The sequence below is a fragment of the Vicugna pacos genome, chromosome 7 (genome assembly GCF_048564905.1).
Source record: "Vicugna pacos chromosome 7, VicPac4, whole genome shotgun sequence".
Classification (NCBI taxonomy): domain Eukaryota; kingdom Metazoa; phylum Chordata; class Mammalia; order Artiodactyla; family Camelidae; genus Vicugna; species Vicugna pacos.
In genome coordinates this window covers 60617168-60636295 of record NC_132993.1, presented here as the reverse complement: position 1 = coordinate 60636295, position 19128 = coordinate 60617168, and the positions used below count along the sequence as shown (strand labels likewise).

Sequence of the window (19128 nt, the reverse complement as noted above, 5' to 3'; positions counted from 1 at the left end):
TTTTCTCCCAATTTCTAGACCCCTGTAATCACCTGTATATGGGACACTTCTACCTGGCTTTTTCATTTCTCATGTTTGACATGTCTCAAACTGATCTGGAAATTTCTCTCTTAAATCTCCATTTTCTACATTTCTATTTCAATGGATGGCACTTCCATCCCCCAAGTACCAAAGTAGGAACCTTGGAGTTATCTTTGATGCTTTTCTTTTCCTTACTCCTCAAATCCAATTGATCCTGAGTCTTTCATACTCTAGAACTCTCTCCTGGATTTCTAGAATAGCTTCCTAATAGGTCAACTTTGTTCCACTACATTCTCTGCACTGCTGACAGTCATGTTTTTAAAATGGAAAGTTGACCTTGTTATGCCCCTGCTTATAACCCTTCAAAGGTCCCCTAGGGCTGGCAGTATAAATCCCAAGCTCCTTGGCCTAGATCCCAAATTCTCCACATCTTGGCTCCAGCCTCAATTCAAGTCTTATGGCTCCCACTCTTCACTCTTCATTCCAGGTGTGCAGCAGTTCCTGAAATGTGCCAGACTCATTCACCTGCATGTGGAGCACATGCTGTACCCAGCTTCTTGGCAACACACGACTTTCCCATACCACCCTCACCTCCGCTTGGCTGAGTATCATGGGCTCTTAGAGATGACTTGGGTCCTACCCTCTCACCCTTCTCAATCTCTCTTGGTTCCAGTACCCATTTTATGTACTAATATGGTCACCTGTGACTACCTCCACTCTGATGTTTTCCACACTTGGACTGCAACCTTCTGTTCATTTGTCCATTTCCTACTAGAAAGTAAAGTTCCTGGGAACAAGGATCAGGTTTTATTCAGTATAGTATCCTTGCACACAATATAATACCTGCCTTTTAACTGTAGAATCTTTCAATAAAAGCTGGTTGGCTGACTAAAAAAGATAAACTGCTTTAGTTTCTGGAAATTTGTCTTGTCTTGAGGTTATAGTATTAACAAGTGACTGTTTTCTTTTCTTTTCTTTCTCTCTCTCTCTCTCTATCTCTTTGTACTGAAGTACATAGTCAGTTATAACATGTCAATTTCTGGTGTACAGCATAAAGTCCCAGTCACGCATATCCATACACATATTCATTTTCCTATTCTTTTTCATTAAAGGTTATTAAAAGATATTGAATATAGTTCCCTGTGCTATACAGAAGAAATATGCTTTTTAATCTATTTTTATATATGTGGTACAAATCTCAAACTCCTAAATTTATCCCTTCCCACCTCCTTTCCCCTGGTAACTATAAGATTGTTTACTATGTCTGCGAGTTTGTTTCTGTTTTGTAGATGAGTTCATTAGTGTCTTTTTTTTTGTTTTATTAGATTCTACCTATGACTGATATCATATAGTATTTTTCTTTCTCTTTCTGGCTTATGTCACTTAGAATGACGATCTCTAGGTCCATTCTTGTTGCTGCAAATGGCATTGTTTTATTCTTTGTTATGGCTGAGTAGTATTCCATTGTATAAATATACCACATCTTCTTTATCCAGTCATCTGTTGATGGGCATTTAGGTTGCTTCCATGTTTTGGCTATTATATATAGTGCTGTTATGAACATTGTGGTGCATGTATCTTTTCAAATTAGAATTCCCTCTGGATATATGCCCAGGAGTGAGATTGAGTTAATTTCTGAGTAGAAGATACCCTGAGTTGTATGCTCTCTGGTTTGGTTCTCTTATCTTCCAAAAACCATCTCACATGTCTCCTATGACAGCATTAGCCTACTTCAGCAGTTCACCTGCAACAGGAATGGGCATTTTCCAGAGATGCTATGCTTGTCTTAATTAACTTGCTTCATCCAGAACATAGGGAAGCTGGGGTTCCACTCAGATGTGGAAGAGAATTACCAGCTGATATACATTATTCCTGACCCTCCTTTCCCTCCCCTCCCCCACCTACACTGCATCTGCATGATAACCCAGTGCATCTCAGCAACAATGGCACTAGTGGGAATGAGTCCCCAGGACACTGTCCCCTGAGTCCTCTCACATACTCATTAACCTGTGCACAACTAACAGTAAAACCCCACTGCTAAGTCTAAAATCAGTCTTACAAATAGGTAGCTACTGCCTTTTAGTCACTCAACCCTATTACTTGTCATAACTTCATTTCTTTGGCCTCCGATGATTGTCTACAGACATCCTGAGAAAGGGTAGCACCAAAACATTACTAACAATTACTATTATCTTCATTTCACATCTTGGAGAGAAGGTTCTGACAGCCAGCTAAAAGCCAAATGGGAACTACCATGGAACAGAAACATATCCTAGAGACACGGGAAGCTACTGGAGGGGAAAAGGGATGCATGGGAGAATAGGAAGAATCCCATACAATGGCTGTCTGTCTACTTGATAATCCTGCCAAGGGCAAGCTAACAAAGCTATTCACATTTCAAGTGCATCTTTGATTAGCCAAATACTTCCTGGTTAAGATAATCACTGACCCTCAATGCCTTGGAAAAAAGATGAACTTCACACAAAAAGGTCTTGGAAATATGATTTCTGAAGGTTAGAATTATTTCACCTTTCAACCTTTCTTCCCAGAAAGAATACTAGGGAAGGAAAACAACAAGAGGAAGAGTCTGTTTTGCCAACAAAATTAACCACAAAAGTCTACCAACAAAATTAACCACAAAAGTCTAGGTCTTGAAGGAAGCACAAATCAGATTTTTTTCCCCAGCTCTATTACTGCCTACCATAGCCTGCCTACAATCCTTTAGTGTTGTCCATTCCTTCCTAAAGCTGTTCACTCTTGAATAGTTAAGTTTGGAGAGTATTATCACATTAGTGAGCTTTATTTAAATATCCAGCCTGCCTTATCTTGGTCAACCTTATTTATTAATATTTCATATTTTTTGTATCTCAGATTTTCTGTTTTCTGCTGCCATCACACTTTCCTAAAGTTGTGTAATCAAAATGTGCTGTCAGTAGATAAACAAGGCCATGTTATGTAACACAGAGTACAAAGGCATGGAAGAAAACCACCCTGACTCATAATCTAGGCACATCACCGTCTAGTTCTGGACCACTGGGCAGGTAACTTCACTCTTTTGAGTATTAGTTTCTTAATCTTCAAGGACAGATGGCTGCACCCAACTTACAGGGCGGCTGTGTGGTTGACGTAAATGTTTGCAGAGGACTCAGCAGAATGCTCATAGATGCTAGGCCCTTGATAAGGCGGCATTATTATTTTTAGATATAAATCAATATTGTTTTATTGACAAATGACCCTTGATCATTCCATTTGTTTAGTTCTGTCTATATAAAATGTGCATATGCCAATAGACGTGGTGTTTTTTTTTCTTCTGCTCTGGTTTTAACTTCTCGAGTCTAATTATCCATCTAAATTACTTGGCAGGCTCTTATCTTTTGAAAGAGGTAGGTGTGTTCAACATAAATATTACTCCACAAGAGGGTAAATAAATGAGTGAATGTCATACTTCCTTATTTTCTAAAACAAATTAAATCTGACCCTGAGTCTACATTCCACTAAACTAGAGGGAAATTCAATCTGAATCCTTATGGGGGTCTCTCTGTCAGGGTTCTGCAAAGATCATAGGTGGTGGATTTCAAAACTAAGCAGAATATTTGGGGAAGCCCATCTGGCCTTTATTCTGCACTAGTCACCACTGAACTACTCACTGCCAAGCCCACGTGGTCCCTTAATTTAGAAAATTCTGCCTCTTCCATGCCCTGCGTGCGTGCACATGACCTTTGCTCAGGCTGTGACACACACACACCAAGGATCCAGCCTCCCAAAAGATACCTTGTCGCACTCCTTTGTGGGTCTTGCTCCTCCCCCAGAATGGGGCAAGGGCCCCTGTTATTCAAAAAAATCCACATATTCTTCTCCCATCTCCATCAGAATCCCTTGAAGGAGCTCAGGTTTTTGAAACCCAGAGTCAGGAAGGAGTCTGTCCTCAGTTCCTTTTGCTTCCTAGCCCCCAGCATTGACCTCGTCTAAGACTGGGGAGCACAGGGCTGGGCTACTTCTCTTTCCTTTTTTTGAAACTGAGAGGGAAAAAAAGAGAAAACTACAATCAAAAGGGCTCTTATTTTTTTCTGATATATATATATATATGTGTGTGTGTGTGTGTAACAGAATATATACACATATATACATATCACATATATATACACATTATCAGAAAAATATATATAAGTAACATATCTTAGTTATATATTATATATCATTTATATCACAATGAACTATGCTGCCATCCTGTCACAAACTGAAATAAATCACAGTCTTTGACCCTAGGAGGTTTACAATCTGACTGTGAGAGAGTGAGAATATTGAATGTGGTAGGTGTCACAAGTGAATCAGAGTGTCACGCGAGTTCAGAGGTAGGAGAGGAATTTCTAGCTTGTTATCAGCAAGTAGAGATGAAGAAATCAGTGGAGGTGATTTCATGAGCAAAGGTGAGAAAATGAAAGAACAAGTTTCCAGAACAGTGAACAGAATCTAGCTAGAATCTTTTTTTCTAGTACTGTTGTCAGGGAGAGTGGAAGGTTTGGTGCCAGAATAAGCAGTCTTGGAAGTTAGAGGTCAGACAGGATCAGCCCCATGCTGGGGGCCTGGGGGGGCCAACATGTCTCACCTGAAACAGTGAGGGACAAGGGGAAAGCAAATGGTTCCTACATTTTGAACTGAGTCTTTGAGAATGTGGGTACCATGCTTAGGAAAAGTCTAGAAGAAGAGCTGGTTATGGGTGGGGATCTAAGGGAAGTGTAAAGAAGATTTCAGACTGGAAAAGAAGGCCTGCAGTTTGAGAGATTAGAGATCCAGCTATGGATTTTCGATTAATTAAAAAAAATACATCCCAGGAGGTTGTGAGAGTCTTGAGAATAAGAGCCAAGTCATAGTCCTCTTAGTGTTTGCAGATCAATTTTGAAGGAAGTGACAGTTGGGTAAAGCTGATGAGGCTGAAGCCCCAGTCAGAGGGTATAAGGAGTAGCAGTGAATTAAATTAGCTGTCAGCCCCAGTCAGGGGGATGCTGACCAAGAAATTGTACTGTCACATACATACCAAGTCCCTCAATAAGGTGGCAGTTCTGGGGTTCTACTGGCTCCACTTCTCGATATGCATTAATTCTTTGTCTGTAGAAGACAAAAACACTGGAGGTCAATGCACAACATCCAAAACCAAAGTCTAAACGTGGTCTTTAATCACCTTCATATTCATTAATTTGTTTCTCATCATTTATGGATGATATGATAAATAAGTAGGGGTCTCATTTTACTTACATTTATTTATATAATGTGGACATTGTGGGTAATGTGCCTATTTTATTTATTTAATAATAAATATCATTAATTTAAATGCACAAAATAATATTATTTAATATGCTAAAGTATTGTCTATTATAAATCTGCACTTCCCCTTAACCCCCTATAGTCTTGCCTTTTGACCCTCCCCCCACAACTGCTTTCCTCAAATTTAACAGGGTCTCCTATTAGGTAAATGCTGTAGCTTTTACTTTAACTTTATTATTTTAAAAGAATTTTACGCTAATTTACTTTGCAAGTATGTAAATTCATTAAACTGATCACAATTTAAACAATTTGCCGAATTATTTTTGAATATAGTGTTCTTGTTTCCACAGTGAAGCATACTACTAAATACCAGGGACAATTTTACATTTTTATTAAACTATATTCAGGAAGACTCGACACTTAGAGTTATCTTATTGTCACTTTAAAAAAATACTCCTTAGATCTGGTTTATAGTTATTGTTGTTTTATGATTCTGTCATTTGGGTGCACTGGGAGAAAGTGTAGCAATAAACTTTGTCAAGCTAAACTAGAAAGTATTATCAAAAGGCACCAGGATCATCCGTAGATTCTAGTCGTGAACTCGGGGGAGATCAGCTTCTTCTTAGAGAAATAAAAACTCAGACAACTGAAGGGCAAGCAGAGACCAACAGATCCACTCAGAAATGCATACCATCACCTAACATGTCTTCTTACCAGCCCAGTATTGACTTTTCCCGAGATTATTTCTGGGATGGCTATTACCCCCAGATCTTCCACTTCAAAAGGTCAGGTCAGGTACCTACAAAATGCCAGCTACCCCCTGCAGGTTTCAGCTCCTTTCCCTGCTGTTCGGCTAACTCTTTTAATGTGCCGAGTTCCGTAACCCAGTACTCCTCAGTGTTGAACTGACTGACCTTGGGCAGCCTCTGGGTCAGCAATAAACATCCAGCCCGGTAGCCTGGTCCCCTCCCCCAAGTCCAGGGCTTCCAACAGAGTTAGTTTGTTCAGGAGCAGAATGCTGAGGGCGACCTGGCGGAAGTGGGTGGGGGGCAAGGCTTTCAGAAAATAAACCATTTCTGCCCCACCATCTTAGGCAAGGCAAGAAGTCAGCTCACCTTCCACATCCCTTTGCTTCTTTAAAGATAGTTTGCTAGGTGGAGCTGAGGAGAGGGGTCCCCAGACTGCTCGCTGCCACCGGGCTAGGAAGGCGGCGCGGGACAGCCCTTAACCCAACTTGGAAGAAGAGAGAAAGAGCCGAGGACGCTCCCCAAAAGATGCCAACTCACCTAAACGCCACTAACCTCTCCCCTATTAGTGCCAGGCCGGCGCCCAGCAGGGTCAGCACCACCAGCTTCCCCATGGTCTCGGGCTCTGGCGAAAGCGGGTGCGGAGCGCTGAGGCGGCGCGGCGGCCAGGCGGCCAGCCCCGCCCCGCCCCGCCCCTGACAGAGCTCGCCCCGCCCCCGCCTGCCGCGGGCCGAGCGCGCTGCCCCGCGCGCTGCCCCGCGCCCAGCTGAGGTGGCGCTCGCGCCGCCCCGCCCCGCCGCCGCCCCCGGCTCGAAGCCACCTGACGCGGGAGATTCAAGGTACCTATACGCACGACGTTCAGGGAGACCACTACTTGCGGGGTTCCTTTTTATCTTCAAGGCTCAAAGTACAGAGGGAGGACTCGGAGGCGTCGGTTAACGTCTGGTGTTCTCTCGGTCGCTGTGGCAAGATTCCCACCCGTTGGTGGGAAGTAGGAGGGAGTTTGCTGACGAAAGCTGCGGAATTCTACCTCAGCGCCTCAGGTGAAATGAAGGGGGAACTGGAGGGGCGGGGGAGCGCGGGGAGCCCGAGTGCAGAGCCCAGAACTTTGCGTTTGTGGAAGGGGAGGCGTCCTGTGAGGCGGAGAATTGATCCCTGTGCACCGGGAGGGGTGAAGAGCATTAACTCACCCTCTCTCCAAGAATGGGAGCGCGGGACCTTATCTCCTGGCTTCCTGTCCTGCCTCTGGATGCCGGCTATGGTGGGTGCCCAGTTCGAATTAATGACTGCGCGGATTTCTGGGTATTAATCTCTGACCCCAACGCTTGGGATAGAGAAAAATCGGGAGAAGTGAAGGAAAACAAATATACAGAATAGGTAACAAGAAAATGAGCAGAATGAGGGGAAGGGAAAAATAGTTTCTTTGGAAGATTAGACTTTCAAAAGACTCCTTGATCCTTCTCTCTTCTGGGTCTTCAGATTCCGCCAGGCAAAGAATACACCTTCCCCTCCCATGATGACAACCAGGTTGGAGGGAGAAAGGCTGAAAGTGGGGAAGAACTTGAGGAGCTTGGGCTGAGGCAAAGCAGCACCTTCAAGCACGGTATGGTTTTCTTTACCAACAGAAAGAAATAGTACTAGTTCTCTTGAGTTCAGCTGAGCAAATATGTGTTAAGAGAACACAGACCTGGAGAGATTCAGAAAAGAAACGGAGGTTCCTGACCTATGGGATACATAATTACGGTATGAATAGCAAAACCTACCACTTATGCAGTGTCTACCATGTGCCTTGGGTTGTACTTAGAACTTTGCCTATGCTAACTCTTTTAATTCTCAGTAATTCTTTGAGGTGGGTAACATTATCCCAATTTTATAGGTGAGAAAACCAAGGCACAGAGTAGCTGTGTAAATTGCCCTAGGTCACACAGCCAGTGAGTGGCAGAGTCAGGTAGTCTGGCTCCAGAGCCTGTATTCTTCCTTAACTGTGCTGCCTCTGTTAAAGCTGTAGAAGAAGGGCTACTAACGAACATTGTTACATCTGTAGTTGTACTGATAAGATACTTATTTTTAAGATGATTAATTTTAAAAGAGTTCAAGTGGAGAAGGAATTGAATGCTGTTTTTTATGAGTACGGAGGAAGAGAGACATGAAGAAGAGAGGGTGCTCCAAAGCTGAGGAGCCAAGAGGTGTGATGCAGACACGCGTGCAGGGTTTGGGGCTCAAGCTGCCTGCTTTGGGTCCAGCTTGGATAAGATGCTCCATTTTCCTACCCTGCAGGATTCCTCTCCTGTAAAAAAACATCAGCCTCACAGGTGGCTTATAGTCAAATGTTATTACGAGTGTTAAGTGCTCACCACTGTGCTTGGTACATTGTAAGAAGCCAATAAACATTAGCCATCATTTAAATCTTAACCTTCACGTGAGAATGTAGGCTAATTGTGGGGAGAGACTCCCACCCCACTGATCACTGGGTCTTCCGGTGCCAGCCACAGAACTTTGCACCTACTAGTTGCTCTCTAATAATTGATTAGATGGATGGATGCAAGAAGTGGACTTAGGAGAAGGAAAAATTGGAAGAATAAAAGAAATGGAGTGGATAATGAAATAGTAATAATTGTCCTGTGTGCTAACCATTTTGCATGATTTATCATGTTACTTCTTATTAATCTCACTTTACAGATAAGGAAAGTGAGGCTTAGAGGAGTTAAGTAATAACTTGTATAAAGTTACATAACTAAGAAGCATCAGAGATTCCATTTAAATTCAGGTTGTCACCCTGAAATAGGTGTTCCTATATTGCTGTTTGCTGCTTCCCAGCATAGCATGAAGAAGTGGGTAAGAAAAGAGGCGTATTCTTGGGTAATTGATCACAGATGCTGCATCATCTATAATTGGTTTTAAATTTCTTCACGTTAGGCAGAGGAGTGTGTGTGTGTGTACATTAACTTTAAGCCTTAGAGGGGGTTAGTTATCACTTGAATACCATAGACTAGTTTATTCAAATCCTCCCCTGGTTAGTCAGCATTAAAGAATTCCAGACTATGGAGACCACTGTATCAAGTGTCACCATCTAAATCTGCACCTGGAGGGTTCATTTATTAGCTCAAGAGATATTAGAGATAATTATTCATGGTAATGCCAGTTTTGTCCAAAGTTTGTGGATTTAGAAGGACATATTGTATATGCAGCTCCAACTCTGTCTAGGGTATTAATTAGAACAAGGAAACCAGTATTCTCAAACCAGTGGAGTGAGTTCTTGGCTCTCTTAGTTCATTCAGTCTGCTGTAACAACAACAACAACAAAAAAACATAAACAGAGTGGCTTATAAACAACAAACACTTATTTCTCATGTTCTGGAGGCTAGGCAGTCCAAGATCAAGTTGCTAGCAGATTCGGTGTCAGGTGAGAACTGTTTCCTAGACTGCTGGGTTTCTGCCGTGTCCTAACAGAGTGGAAGCGCCAAGGTAGTTCTGTAGGGTCTCTTCTAAGGGCACTAGTGCCCTCATGAGGGCTCTACCCTCATAACCTAATCACCTCCCATAGGCCTCACCTCCTCACACCACAGCCTTGGGGGCTTAGGATTTCAACATACGGATTTGGGGTGGAGGGGATGTTCGGACCGTAGCTCTGACTCTAGAACACTGTCGTGTTCTGTGTCTACTCTACTGGCAAAGGAAGATTCTGCTCTGTGATCTGAAGTGAGCTGAATCTTCCCTTCAGAACTTTGTCTCAGACTGAAACTTTTTGTCACATGCTTGTTGAAATACAGAGGACATAGCTGGGATTTCACTGAGTTTACAGAACAATGGATCACAGGATGATTTTCATGTCCCCCTTGGTAACAAACATCTGTGTGTAACAGATTTGGGTTTGAGCTTAGTGTTCATTGAAACATACCGCCTGGCAGTGAGACCGTGGGGAAAGGGACTGATCACCCCTTGTCCACATCTAATCTTTGAAGTCTACTAGTGGTCACTCAGACCCTGTCAAGAGGCCAAACTGGCTTGGACAAGAGACCACTGAGTACTTCAGTGTCATGAAAGGGAATTATTGTCATTAAAAGAGCAGGACAAATAAATTCAAAAGTCCTGAGGTCAAGTTCCAGTTCTGCGTATAACCGACTCTTTAATCTTTAGAAATCACCTATTCCCTCTAGGCGTTTCTTTTCTCATATGTACAGTAGGATTTCTCAAAGAGTTAATAGGACCAAATGGAAGAGCATATGACTAAACAATAACTTCACTATATAGATCTAGTTAATCCAGCACCTGGGGTAATCAATGCACCTTTCAGGGCATTGCAGAATATACGTATGTTATAATCCTATGGTAGAAAAAGCATGGGAATTAATATGTTTTGCATGTGTATGATACACATAGAAACAATCTAGACACAAACTGAAGAGTAGATACATGAGTGGGACATTGGGATCATGGAGACTGGGGAGGTCAGTGACTTTGGAAGGAGGCTTTGCTTTTATTGTGTGATCTTTTATGCTGTCTGAACATTTTATGTCAAAATTTTTAGTTTAAAAAGATTATTCATATCAGTGAATCTTGCCCAGGAGTGATACAGGGAGAGAGCACCAAATCAAAAAAGAATTTGTGATTATATCTCAATAAAGCTGTTTTTAAAGAAAAAAAATAGAGATTTTATTTATTATTTGTTGAAGCATAGTTGATTTACAGTGTTGTGTTAGCTTCTGGCATACAGCATATTGATTCAGTTATATATATATATATAATTTTTCATATTCTTTATCATTATGGATTATTATAAGATATTGACTATAGTTCCCTGTGCTAAACAGTACAACTGTGTTGTTTGTCTATTTTATATATAATAGTTAGTACCTGAAAATTCCAAACTCCTAATTTATCCCTCCCCTCCTTTCCCTCTGGTAACCATAAATTTGTTTTCTGTGTCTGAGACTGTTTCTGTTTTGTAAATAGTTTCACTTGTGCCATTTTTTGATTCCAGCTAAAGTGATATCATATGATATTTGTCTTTCTCTATCTGACTTCACTAGTATGAAAATCTCTAGGTCCATCCATGTTGCTACAAATGGAATGATTTCATTCTTTTTTATGGCTGAGTAGTTTTCCATTGTATAAATATACCACATCTTCTTTATCTATTCATCTGTTGATGGACATTTAGGTTGCTTCTATGTCTTGGCTATTGTAAATAGTGCTGCTCTGAACATTGAGGTGCATGTATCTTTTTGAATTAGAGTTTCCTCCAGATATATGCCCAGGAGTGGGATTGCTGGATCATGTGATAAGTCTATTTTTAGTTTTTAAATGAATATCTATGCTGTTTTCCATAATGGCTACACCAAACTACATTTCCACTAACAGTTTAGGAGGGTTTCCTATTCTCCACACTCTCTCCAGCATTTATTGTTTGTTGACTTTTTGATGATGGCCAGTACTGACTGGTGTGAGATGATACTTCATTGTAGTTTTGATTTGCATTTCTCTAATGATTAGTAATATTGATCATCTTTTCATGTGCCTCTTGGCTATCTATACATCTTCATTGGAGAAATGTCTGTTTAGGTCTTCTGCTCTTTTTTTGATTGGGTTGTTTGTTTTTTGGTTATTGAGTTATATGAACTGTTTGTATATTCTGTAAATTAAGTCTTTGTCAGTTGCACCATTTGCAAATACTTCCCCCCATTCCATAGGTTGTTTTATTTATTGTTTCCTTTGCTGTGCAAAAGCTTATAAGTTTAATTAGGTCCCATTTGTTTCTTTTTGCTTTTGTTTTTGTTGCCTTGGGAGACTGCCCTAGGAGAACATTGCTGTGATTTATGTCAGAAAATGTTTTGCCTATGTTCTCTTCTAGGAGATTTATGGTGTCCTGTCTTATGTTTAAGTCTTTAAGCCATTTTGAGTTTACTTTTGTGTATGGTGTGAGAGAGTGTTCTAACTTTTACATGGGCTGTCCCGTTTTCCCAGCACCACTTGCTAAAGAGACTGTCTTTTCTTCATTGTATGTTCTTGCCTCCTTTGTTGAAGGTTAATTGACCTTAGATGTGTGGGTTTATTTCTGGGCCCTCTATTCTGTTCCATTGATCCATATATCTTTTTTTTCATTTGAAATATAGTCAGTTACAATGTGTCAATTTCTGATGCACAGTGCAATGTCCCAGTCATGCAAATATATACATATATTTGTTTCCATTAAAGGTTATTGCAAGATGTTGAATATAGTTCCCTGTGCTATACAGAAGAAATTTGTTTTTTATCTGTTTTTATATATAGTGGTTAACATTTGCAAATCTCATACTCCCAAATTTATCCCTTCCCAGTAACCATAAGATTGTTTACTATGTCTGTTTTTGTGCCAATACCATGTTGTTTTGATTACTGTCACATTACAGTATTATCTGAAGTTAGGGAGGGTTATGCCTCCAGCTTCATTCCTTTTCTTCAGTGTTGCTTTGACAATTCTGGATCTTTTGAAATTTTATATAAATTTTAGAATGATTTGTTCTATTTCTGTGAAAAATGTCCTGGGTAATTTGATAGGGATTGCGAGAATATGGATTTTAGAATATTGGGACATACTAGTCAGCTATAAAAAAGAATTAGAAAAGTTCTCTTTGCAATGACAGGAAAACATGTCCAAAAATTTAATTGAAAAAATGGAATATGTAGAACGGTATATAGTCTGCTACCTCTTGCAGAGTAAAGAGGAAAAATAAGAGTATGTGTTTATATCTGCTTGTATTTATATGAAAATATTGGAAGGATACACAAAAAACTAATACATTGGTTTCCTGTAAATGGGGCAGATGAGATGGGAAGAAGAGTTTTCAATATACCTTTTTACATCATTTTGATCTTTGAAAAGTGAAAAGAAATGCCTGGGAGAACAATGACCCATATTTGAAAAGAACATGAGTAAATGCATGCCTGTACACACACACACACACACACACACACACACACACACACACACACACAAGGTGTGGATATTCTGCCAGTGCTATTGCTTCACATTTTTTTTAACTCAGTCAACATTGTGCACATTTGTTTCAAAGAATAGCAGACCACACGATCTGGTGATGTGTGGTGATGATTTGCCAGCTATGTTCATGTCCATTGAAGTTAAATTGTTCTCTGGAGTGGTGTCTGGGTGAGGCTGCGGGAGCTTGAGAGGTGGGGAAGGGATATTCTGGTCATTCCCTTTTAGCATTATTTGGTGAACACTTACAGCTACTTTCTCAGCACTGAAGACATGGTGCAAACAAGATACCCTCACCTTCAAGGAGATTACATTCTAGAGGGGAAATATATTTCAAGGAAGGAAGGAAGAAAGGGAGTGAGGAAATAAAAGCAGGAAAGAAGCAGGAGGGAAGGGGAAGCAAAAAAAAGAAATACGAAGTAAAAAAGAAAGTTGTTTCATATTCTTTTATGAAATAATTGGTCATGTGTGGCCATAAGAGGAGAGAGGCTCAGGAAAAAACAGTTTATTATACTTACAAGTCCTAGAGATAGGAGGCATGGAATGCCATGCAGGCCCACATGGGACAGACACCAGGGTGGGCAGGAGGCATAAGACAGGAGGGGGAGTTTAGGCTGCTGCCTTTATTGGAGTTTCTGCAGTAAAGGCAACGTAGGCAGGCTGAACTGTTTAGGCTAATTGGAATAATTTTGGCAGGTTTTGGGCTCTCAGGATGGTCACTAGTTGCCTGCCAGCTGGCCCCAGGATGATTACAGCAGAGGAATACTGTTTCCTGGGCTGTATGGGCCAGAGAGTGGGGATGGCTCTGGACTGGTCTGTGAGTCAAAGACCTGCTCCTGGTGGAACCCTTTGCTGTCTCTAAAAATTGGAAAGGCCTCTTTCAAGAGGTGACATTAAAGCTAAGACCTAAAGTAAAAGAAGAAACTAAGTTTGTAAAGAATGGGAGGAGGAGATTTCAGGTGTGGGAAAGAGCTTTGGGTTTTCTGGGACTTGAAACATCAGGTGTCTCAAGACATTGCAGGGAGGAGAGTGGTGCCAGATGAAGCTGGAGAGGGAAGCCATGCCCACATCCCACAGCACCTTGCAGGCCCTGGCAAAGAGGCTGGTAAAACAGAAAGGTTTTAGTGGGAGATGCTGTGATTTGAGTACCTTGCTGCTGAGTAGGAAATGGATTGGAGAGGAGAAATACTGACAGAGAGGAGCCCACTTGGAAAACTGTCTTGGGTAAGAGATATTAGAGGGCTCAACAACAGAGATGGCAGTAGAGATAGGATGAGCACAGATCTGAGATATCACTTGGAGACAGAAACAGGTAGAGTTTCTGATGGTTATCAACAAAGATGAAGTCCACGATGACTGCAAGATTCAAGCTGGTAGTGTTAAATTTTGGAGTAATCATCATACAGGCAGTATGTAAACCCACTGGAATGAATGGGAGGAACGAACACCCAATTCTAGCCCTAAAGAACCATTACATTTCTATTTGGATGAGGGAACCAGCAAAGGAGACAAAAGGGATAATGAGTGAAGTAAGAGAATAGTGTGAAAGCCAAGAAGAGTGTTTCAAGTAGGAAAAAAAGAGAATGCCAAATGCTGCTGAGAAGTCAAGTGAAATGAGATCAGAGATAGAGGTCACTGGATTTGGCAACACAAAGATCTTTGATGCCCTTGGCAAGAATAGTCTGTGTGGTGAGAACAGAAGCCAGACTGTAGTTGGTTGAGAAGTGAATGGGAGTAAGGAGACAATATGTATCTCAGAGAATTTACTTATGATGGGTCTATTAGTTGTGTATCATGATGCACTAAATTATACTCAAACATAGTAGCTTAAAATGTATTATCTCAGCATTGTAGTAGGTCAGAAATTGGAAGCAGCTTAGTGAGGTGGTTCTGGCTCATGGTCATTCATGAGGCTCCAGTCATCTGAAGCCCTTTGCACTGTGATTCACTTGCATGGCTGTTGGCAGGAGGCCTCTGTTCGTGGCCATGTGGACCTCTCCATGGGGCTGTCTGAGAGATGTTCCTCACGTTAAGGCAGTTGGCTTTTCTCCCCCAGAGTGAGATCTTAGTGAGGGAGTAAGGAGGAAGCCTTGATGCCCTTTATGAGTGATACCGAAAAGTCACATGCCACTCTGCCTTATTCTTTTGGTTAGACATCAGTCACTAAATCCAACCCACTCTGAAGGAGCAGTGCATTAGGCTCACTTTTGAGGAGGAATGTCAGATTTGTGGGCGTATTTTAAGCTGACACATTCAGAGAAGTGATGTAGTGGTTAGAAATGTGGGGCCAAGGGAGTATTATTTCTAAAATAGGAGATGCAGTTAGTATGCCTTTCTACTGATGAAAATGAATGAGTGCAGGAAGAGTTTGATGAAGCAGAAGAGAGAAGGGATCATAGAAAGTGAATCCTAAGGACCATGGGAGGGATTGGACTTTCATAGCAAAGACGCCTTCTCCACTTTAACAGCAGGGTCTTCACTTTAACTAGAGTGAGAGGTATATCTTTGAGGGGTGGGGGAGATGTGAGGGAGCTCATGTCTGGCTGCTTTCCTTTTCTCAAAATGAGTTAATTATAAGGCAAGGCTTTCAGGCCAAAGTGTGAGTAGATGAGAGAGTGTGGACAGTTTGAGAGAAAGGAGGAGGTATAAAATTATTAACTCAAGGAGTAGAAAATCTAATCTGCTAAAGAAACTGAGGATTGCTCTGTATTTTGAGAACCAGATCTGAGCTTTCATGTTCATTTAAGAGAAACCATTCAGTTGTTTGGTGATTTTTTTCTCAAAAACCGGATAGCTGCTCAGGAGCACATGTGAAGTAAAGAAATGATTTGACTTTTGCCACAGAAGACAGTAGGAGAGAAGTACAGAGGGGTTGAGAGTGTATTCAAAGAAGTGATCAAAGGATGGAAGCTAGACTGGAGGAGGAGAGATGTTACGCAGAGATGGGGCTGTGGGAAGGGGAGAAATTTCTGGAGCAGAGGTTGGTAGTAGATTTGAGGCTGGAATAATTTCAAATATTTTAGAACAATAGCACTACCTGAGCAAGGGACTTGGAAATGCAGGATGTGGTTGCTGGAGAGTCTGAGACTTGAAATAAAGGTTTTAGGGATGAGAAAGTTTCTGATACAGAATATGGCTGTGGGAATGGATGGCTAAGGTAGGGAAAGAAAAGGGTATTGAAAATGAAGAATCTAGGCACACAGAAGCTATATGTTAGTGGATTTATCCATGAAGAGTTTTAAATCACTGGGAAAGAAAATGGGATAGAGATTTTCAATTTTATTAGATAATTTTTACTAATTTCCTACAAAATATCCTGATTTTGGAGGTAGAAATTAAGGTAGAAATTTGTTAAAAAGAGTAAGGAATATCTCTCAATGATCTGATAGAAAATAATTTCCAGGAAAAAAAAAGAGAGAAATTGTAGGAGAGGGAGAAGGTGAGATAAAGAACAAATAATTTTTTAAAATAAAGAATGCTGCCCACCGATATTATTACTAGAAATAATAGAAGAAAAATCCACCACTTTGCAACTCCAATAATCATAATTTAGGCAAGAATCAATAATGGATCCTAAAACCAAATAGAGGAAAGGTTGTAGGGAACAGAATGTTCACTTGGATTTATAAATAGAAAGGAAAAGTTAACTTAACCCTGTTGATCTGGTGGTCATCACCTTAATCAATTACTCAGCTTTACATCACAAATAGTGGAACAACCTGTCATTATATTCTGATGCAATGCAATGTGAAGTACTTGTCATTTATTAGTATTCTTGTCAAAATTGTTTAATCTGGATCTAATCAAACCTCAAGTAACTTCTAATTTAACAAGACATATAAGTGCTACTGAATTATGTTCTCCAGGAAGAAAATCAAATAAATTCAGAATGTAAGTCATTCCAGAAGGCATCTTGTTTGTATGAAAAAAAGTGTCATGTATAACAGAAGATGATAGAGCGATTTGTTCAGATTTAAAACGATTGAAGAGACATAGGCAAATGTGAATTGTGATCCTTGACTAGATCCTGGATTGTAGGGTCAGTGGGGGTAAACAATGAGGGAGTTAGCAGCTATTAAAGGCATTTGGAGACCACTGAGAAACTTTGAATTCGGATCAGGTATCAGATAGCACAATAGAAGCATTGCTAATACTCATAGGTGTTATAACATTGTGGTTATGTAGGAGAATGTCCTCATATATAGAAGATGCAAGCTGAAGTATGCAGAGGTGAAGTTTTATGATATCTCCAACTTGCTTTCAAATGGTTCAGAAAAAATAAAAACATCTATACTTGGAAAGGTAAAGCAAAAGTGGCAAAATGATCATTGGGATTTGTGCATGTAGGTGAAGGGAATAGGGGTAGTCACTGAACTACTCTTTCCATTTTTCTCTAGGTTTAAACATTTAAAAAGTTGTGGAGGTGGAGAAATAAGGTTTCTCCAAATTATTCTCTAATCACATTTCTTTGTGTAGTTCCTTCTAATCACTCCGTTTATCCATCTCTTGCACTCTCAGTAATTCAACCATCATCTATTTTGTCATTTGTTGAATCTTTTGCTAGAACATAGGCATTATATCTGCTTCGCTGTTGTAGCCTAATGCCTTACTCAGGCCTGATTACAGAAAAGCCATTCAATATATCAAAAAAAAATTCAAAACTGAACTGAAAGTTATTCTCTTTGCAATTATAAAAATTAGACTGGGCTCTATTTTCTTCTCTGCCTTCTGCTTTATGGAATAAAAATCTTGAAAACTAGGAGGAGAAAGCTTTGAAAGAGCTACTGGGATTCCCCCAGTCCTCCTTCTCTCACACCCAGAAATCCTTTTGTGGAAAGCTGAGTGAGTAATGAAAACTACAGGTAGCAAAAGAAAAGTGGACCTGGGTGGTGTGACTGTGGGTGCTAGTAATTCTTCCTTGTTTTGCCGAGTGAACCTTCACCAGCCTAGGTGAGCTGTGTCTCCACGAGAGGATTCAAAGTGAGCGATCAGGTCTAGATAAGGATCAACCTTACATTAGTTGTCACTGATACTTATTCCATACACAAAATGAGAAAAAAAAATACTATAGTATAGCTTATATTTAATTTTTCTTGCTCCCTGTATTAGGTATCCATGTTTATATTTAGCTGTTGTAAAAGGGTTGAGGTTTTGTTAAAAAAAGAAAAAGAAAAAGAAAAAAAGGATATTTATTGTCACTGGACAGGATCTCAGATGAAAAAAAATTAAAACATACACACTGAGACACACACCCCTATGAGACCTAAACCCACCTAGTGGTGGCATATCCCAATTGCAGTTCTTTTGAATGACTTGACCTCTTAATAACCAAATTGTTAAACTCAATACATCATCCCAGTAAGATCACCATAAATAAATGCACAATATACTTATGAATCCCTCATGGCCCACAGAGGCCGAAAACCAGAATTTACTTTTAAAAATTCTTTTTTTATTCTAAGATAAATAATACATATGCTTATTAACTTGTATTCACTTTTGTCCAAATAAAATTTCTAATAAGTACAATAGAAAACAAGTCTGTTTTATGACTACTGTATTCTGGTACTTTTTTTTTTTAAATGAATGTAGCTTTTTAGATAGTCATTGCTGTAGTCTAAAATCTAAAACAGATGCTTCTTGGTTTTGGATCCCTAGTGAACAATATTTAATCTTGCTTTATTCATCTGTGACTTAATGCTTTTTCCCCACAGATAATGAAAACAGCAAAAAATAGTATTATTTTAGCATGAAATACATCCAGCATACATTAGTAACAGACTATTTTAAAATGTAAATGAAAACACAAGCCAAATGGACAGTGGCCAAGATTAAGAATACTTCTTTACATTTAAAAGTCTTGAAATGATTCATCTCAAAGCAGAACTCAAATTGATACCTATAAACACAGAAAAAACTGTATATTAGGAAAAAGAGTAAATAATGACACCCTCATTAGTTCCATGGCAGAAGCTTCATCTAGTGGGTAATGGTAGAGCCTCTGACATCAGAAATAGATTGAGAGCCGCCCTTACTAGGTGTACGACCTTGAACATCTGTGAAATGTTAACAGTGACATAATATCAATACCTACTCCCTCAGGGCTGTAATTAGGATTAAATG

General features: G+C 40.1%; 1 protein-coding gene and 1 long non-coding RNA gene across 12 annotated transcripts in view; one reads left to right on the top strand and one right to left on the bottom strand.

The window, feature by feature from the left end:
- PON3 (paraoxonase 3) overlaps window positions 1-6981 on the bottom strand; it is a 36382-nt gene extending 29401 nt beyond the window's left edge. For 9 of the 11 annotated variants that reach the window (XR_012074484.1, XR_012074481.1, XR_012074482.1 and 6 more), the window contains exons 1-2: window positions 6570-6710; window positions 5057-5127 (exon numbers count right to left, since the gene is read on the bottom strand). Coding sequence is in view for 5 of the 11 variants with exons in the window: in XM_072964964.1 (XP_072821065.1) it covers window positions 5057-5127; window positions 6570-6643 (145 nt within the window). In the remaining 6 variants the exon portion in view is untranslated. Of the gene's footprint in view, window positions 1-3792; window positions 3952-5056; window positions 5128-6569; window positions 6711-6872 lie in introns of those variants that run through there. The other 2 variants (XM_072964966.1, XM_072964967.1) reach the window with 2 other exon arrangements.
- The window catches only part of LOC116281285 (uncharacterized), a 68369-nt gene continuing 56179 nt past the window's right edge, over window positions 6939-19128 (top strand). Inside the window, exons 1-2 of the long non-coding RNA XR_012074486.1 lie at window positions 6939-7072; window positions 7509-7632. This is a non-coding gene — a long non-coding RNA (uncharacterized lncRNA). The remainder of the gene's footprint in view (window positions 7073-7508; window positions 7633-19128) is intronic.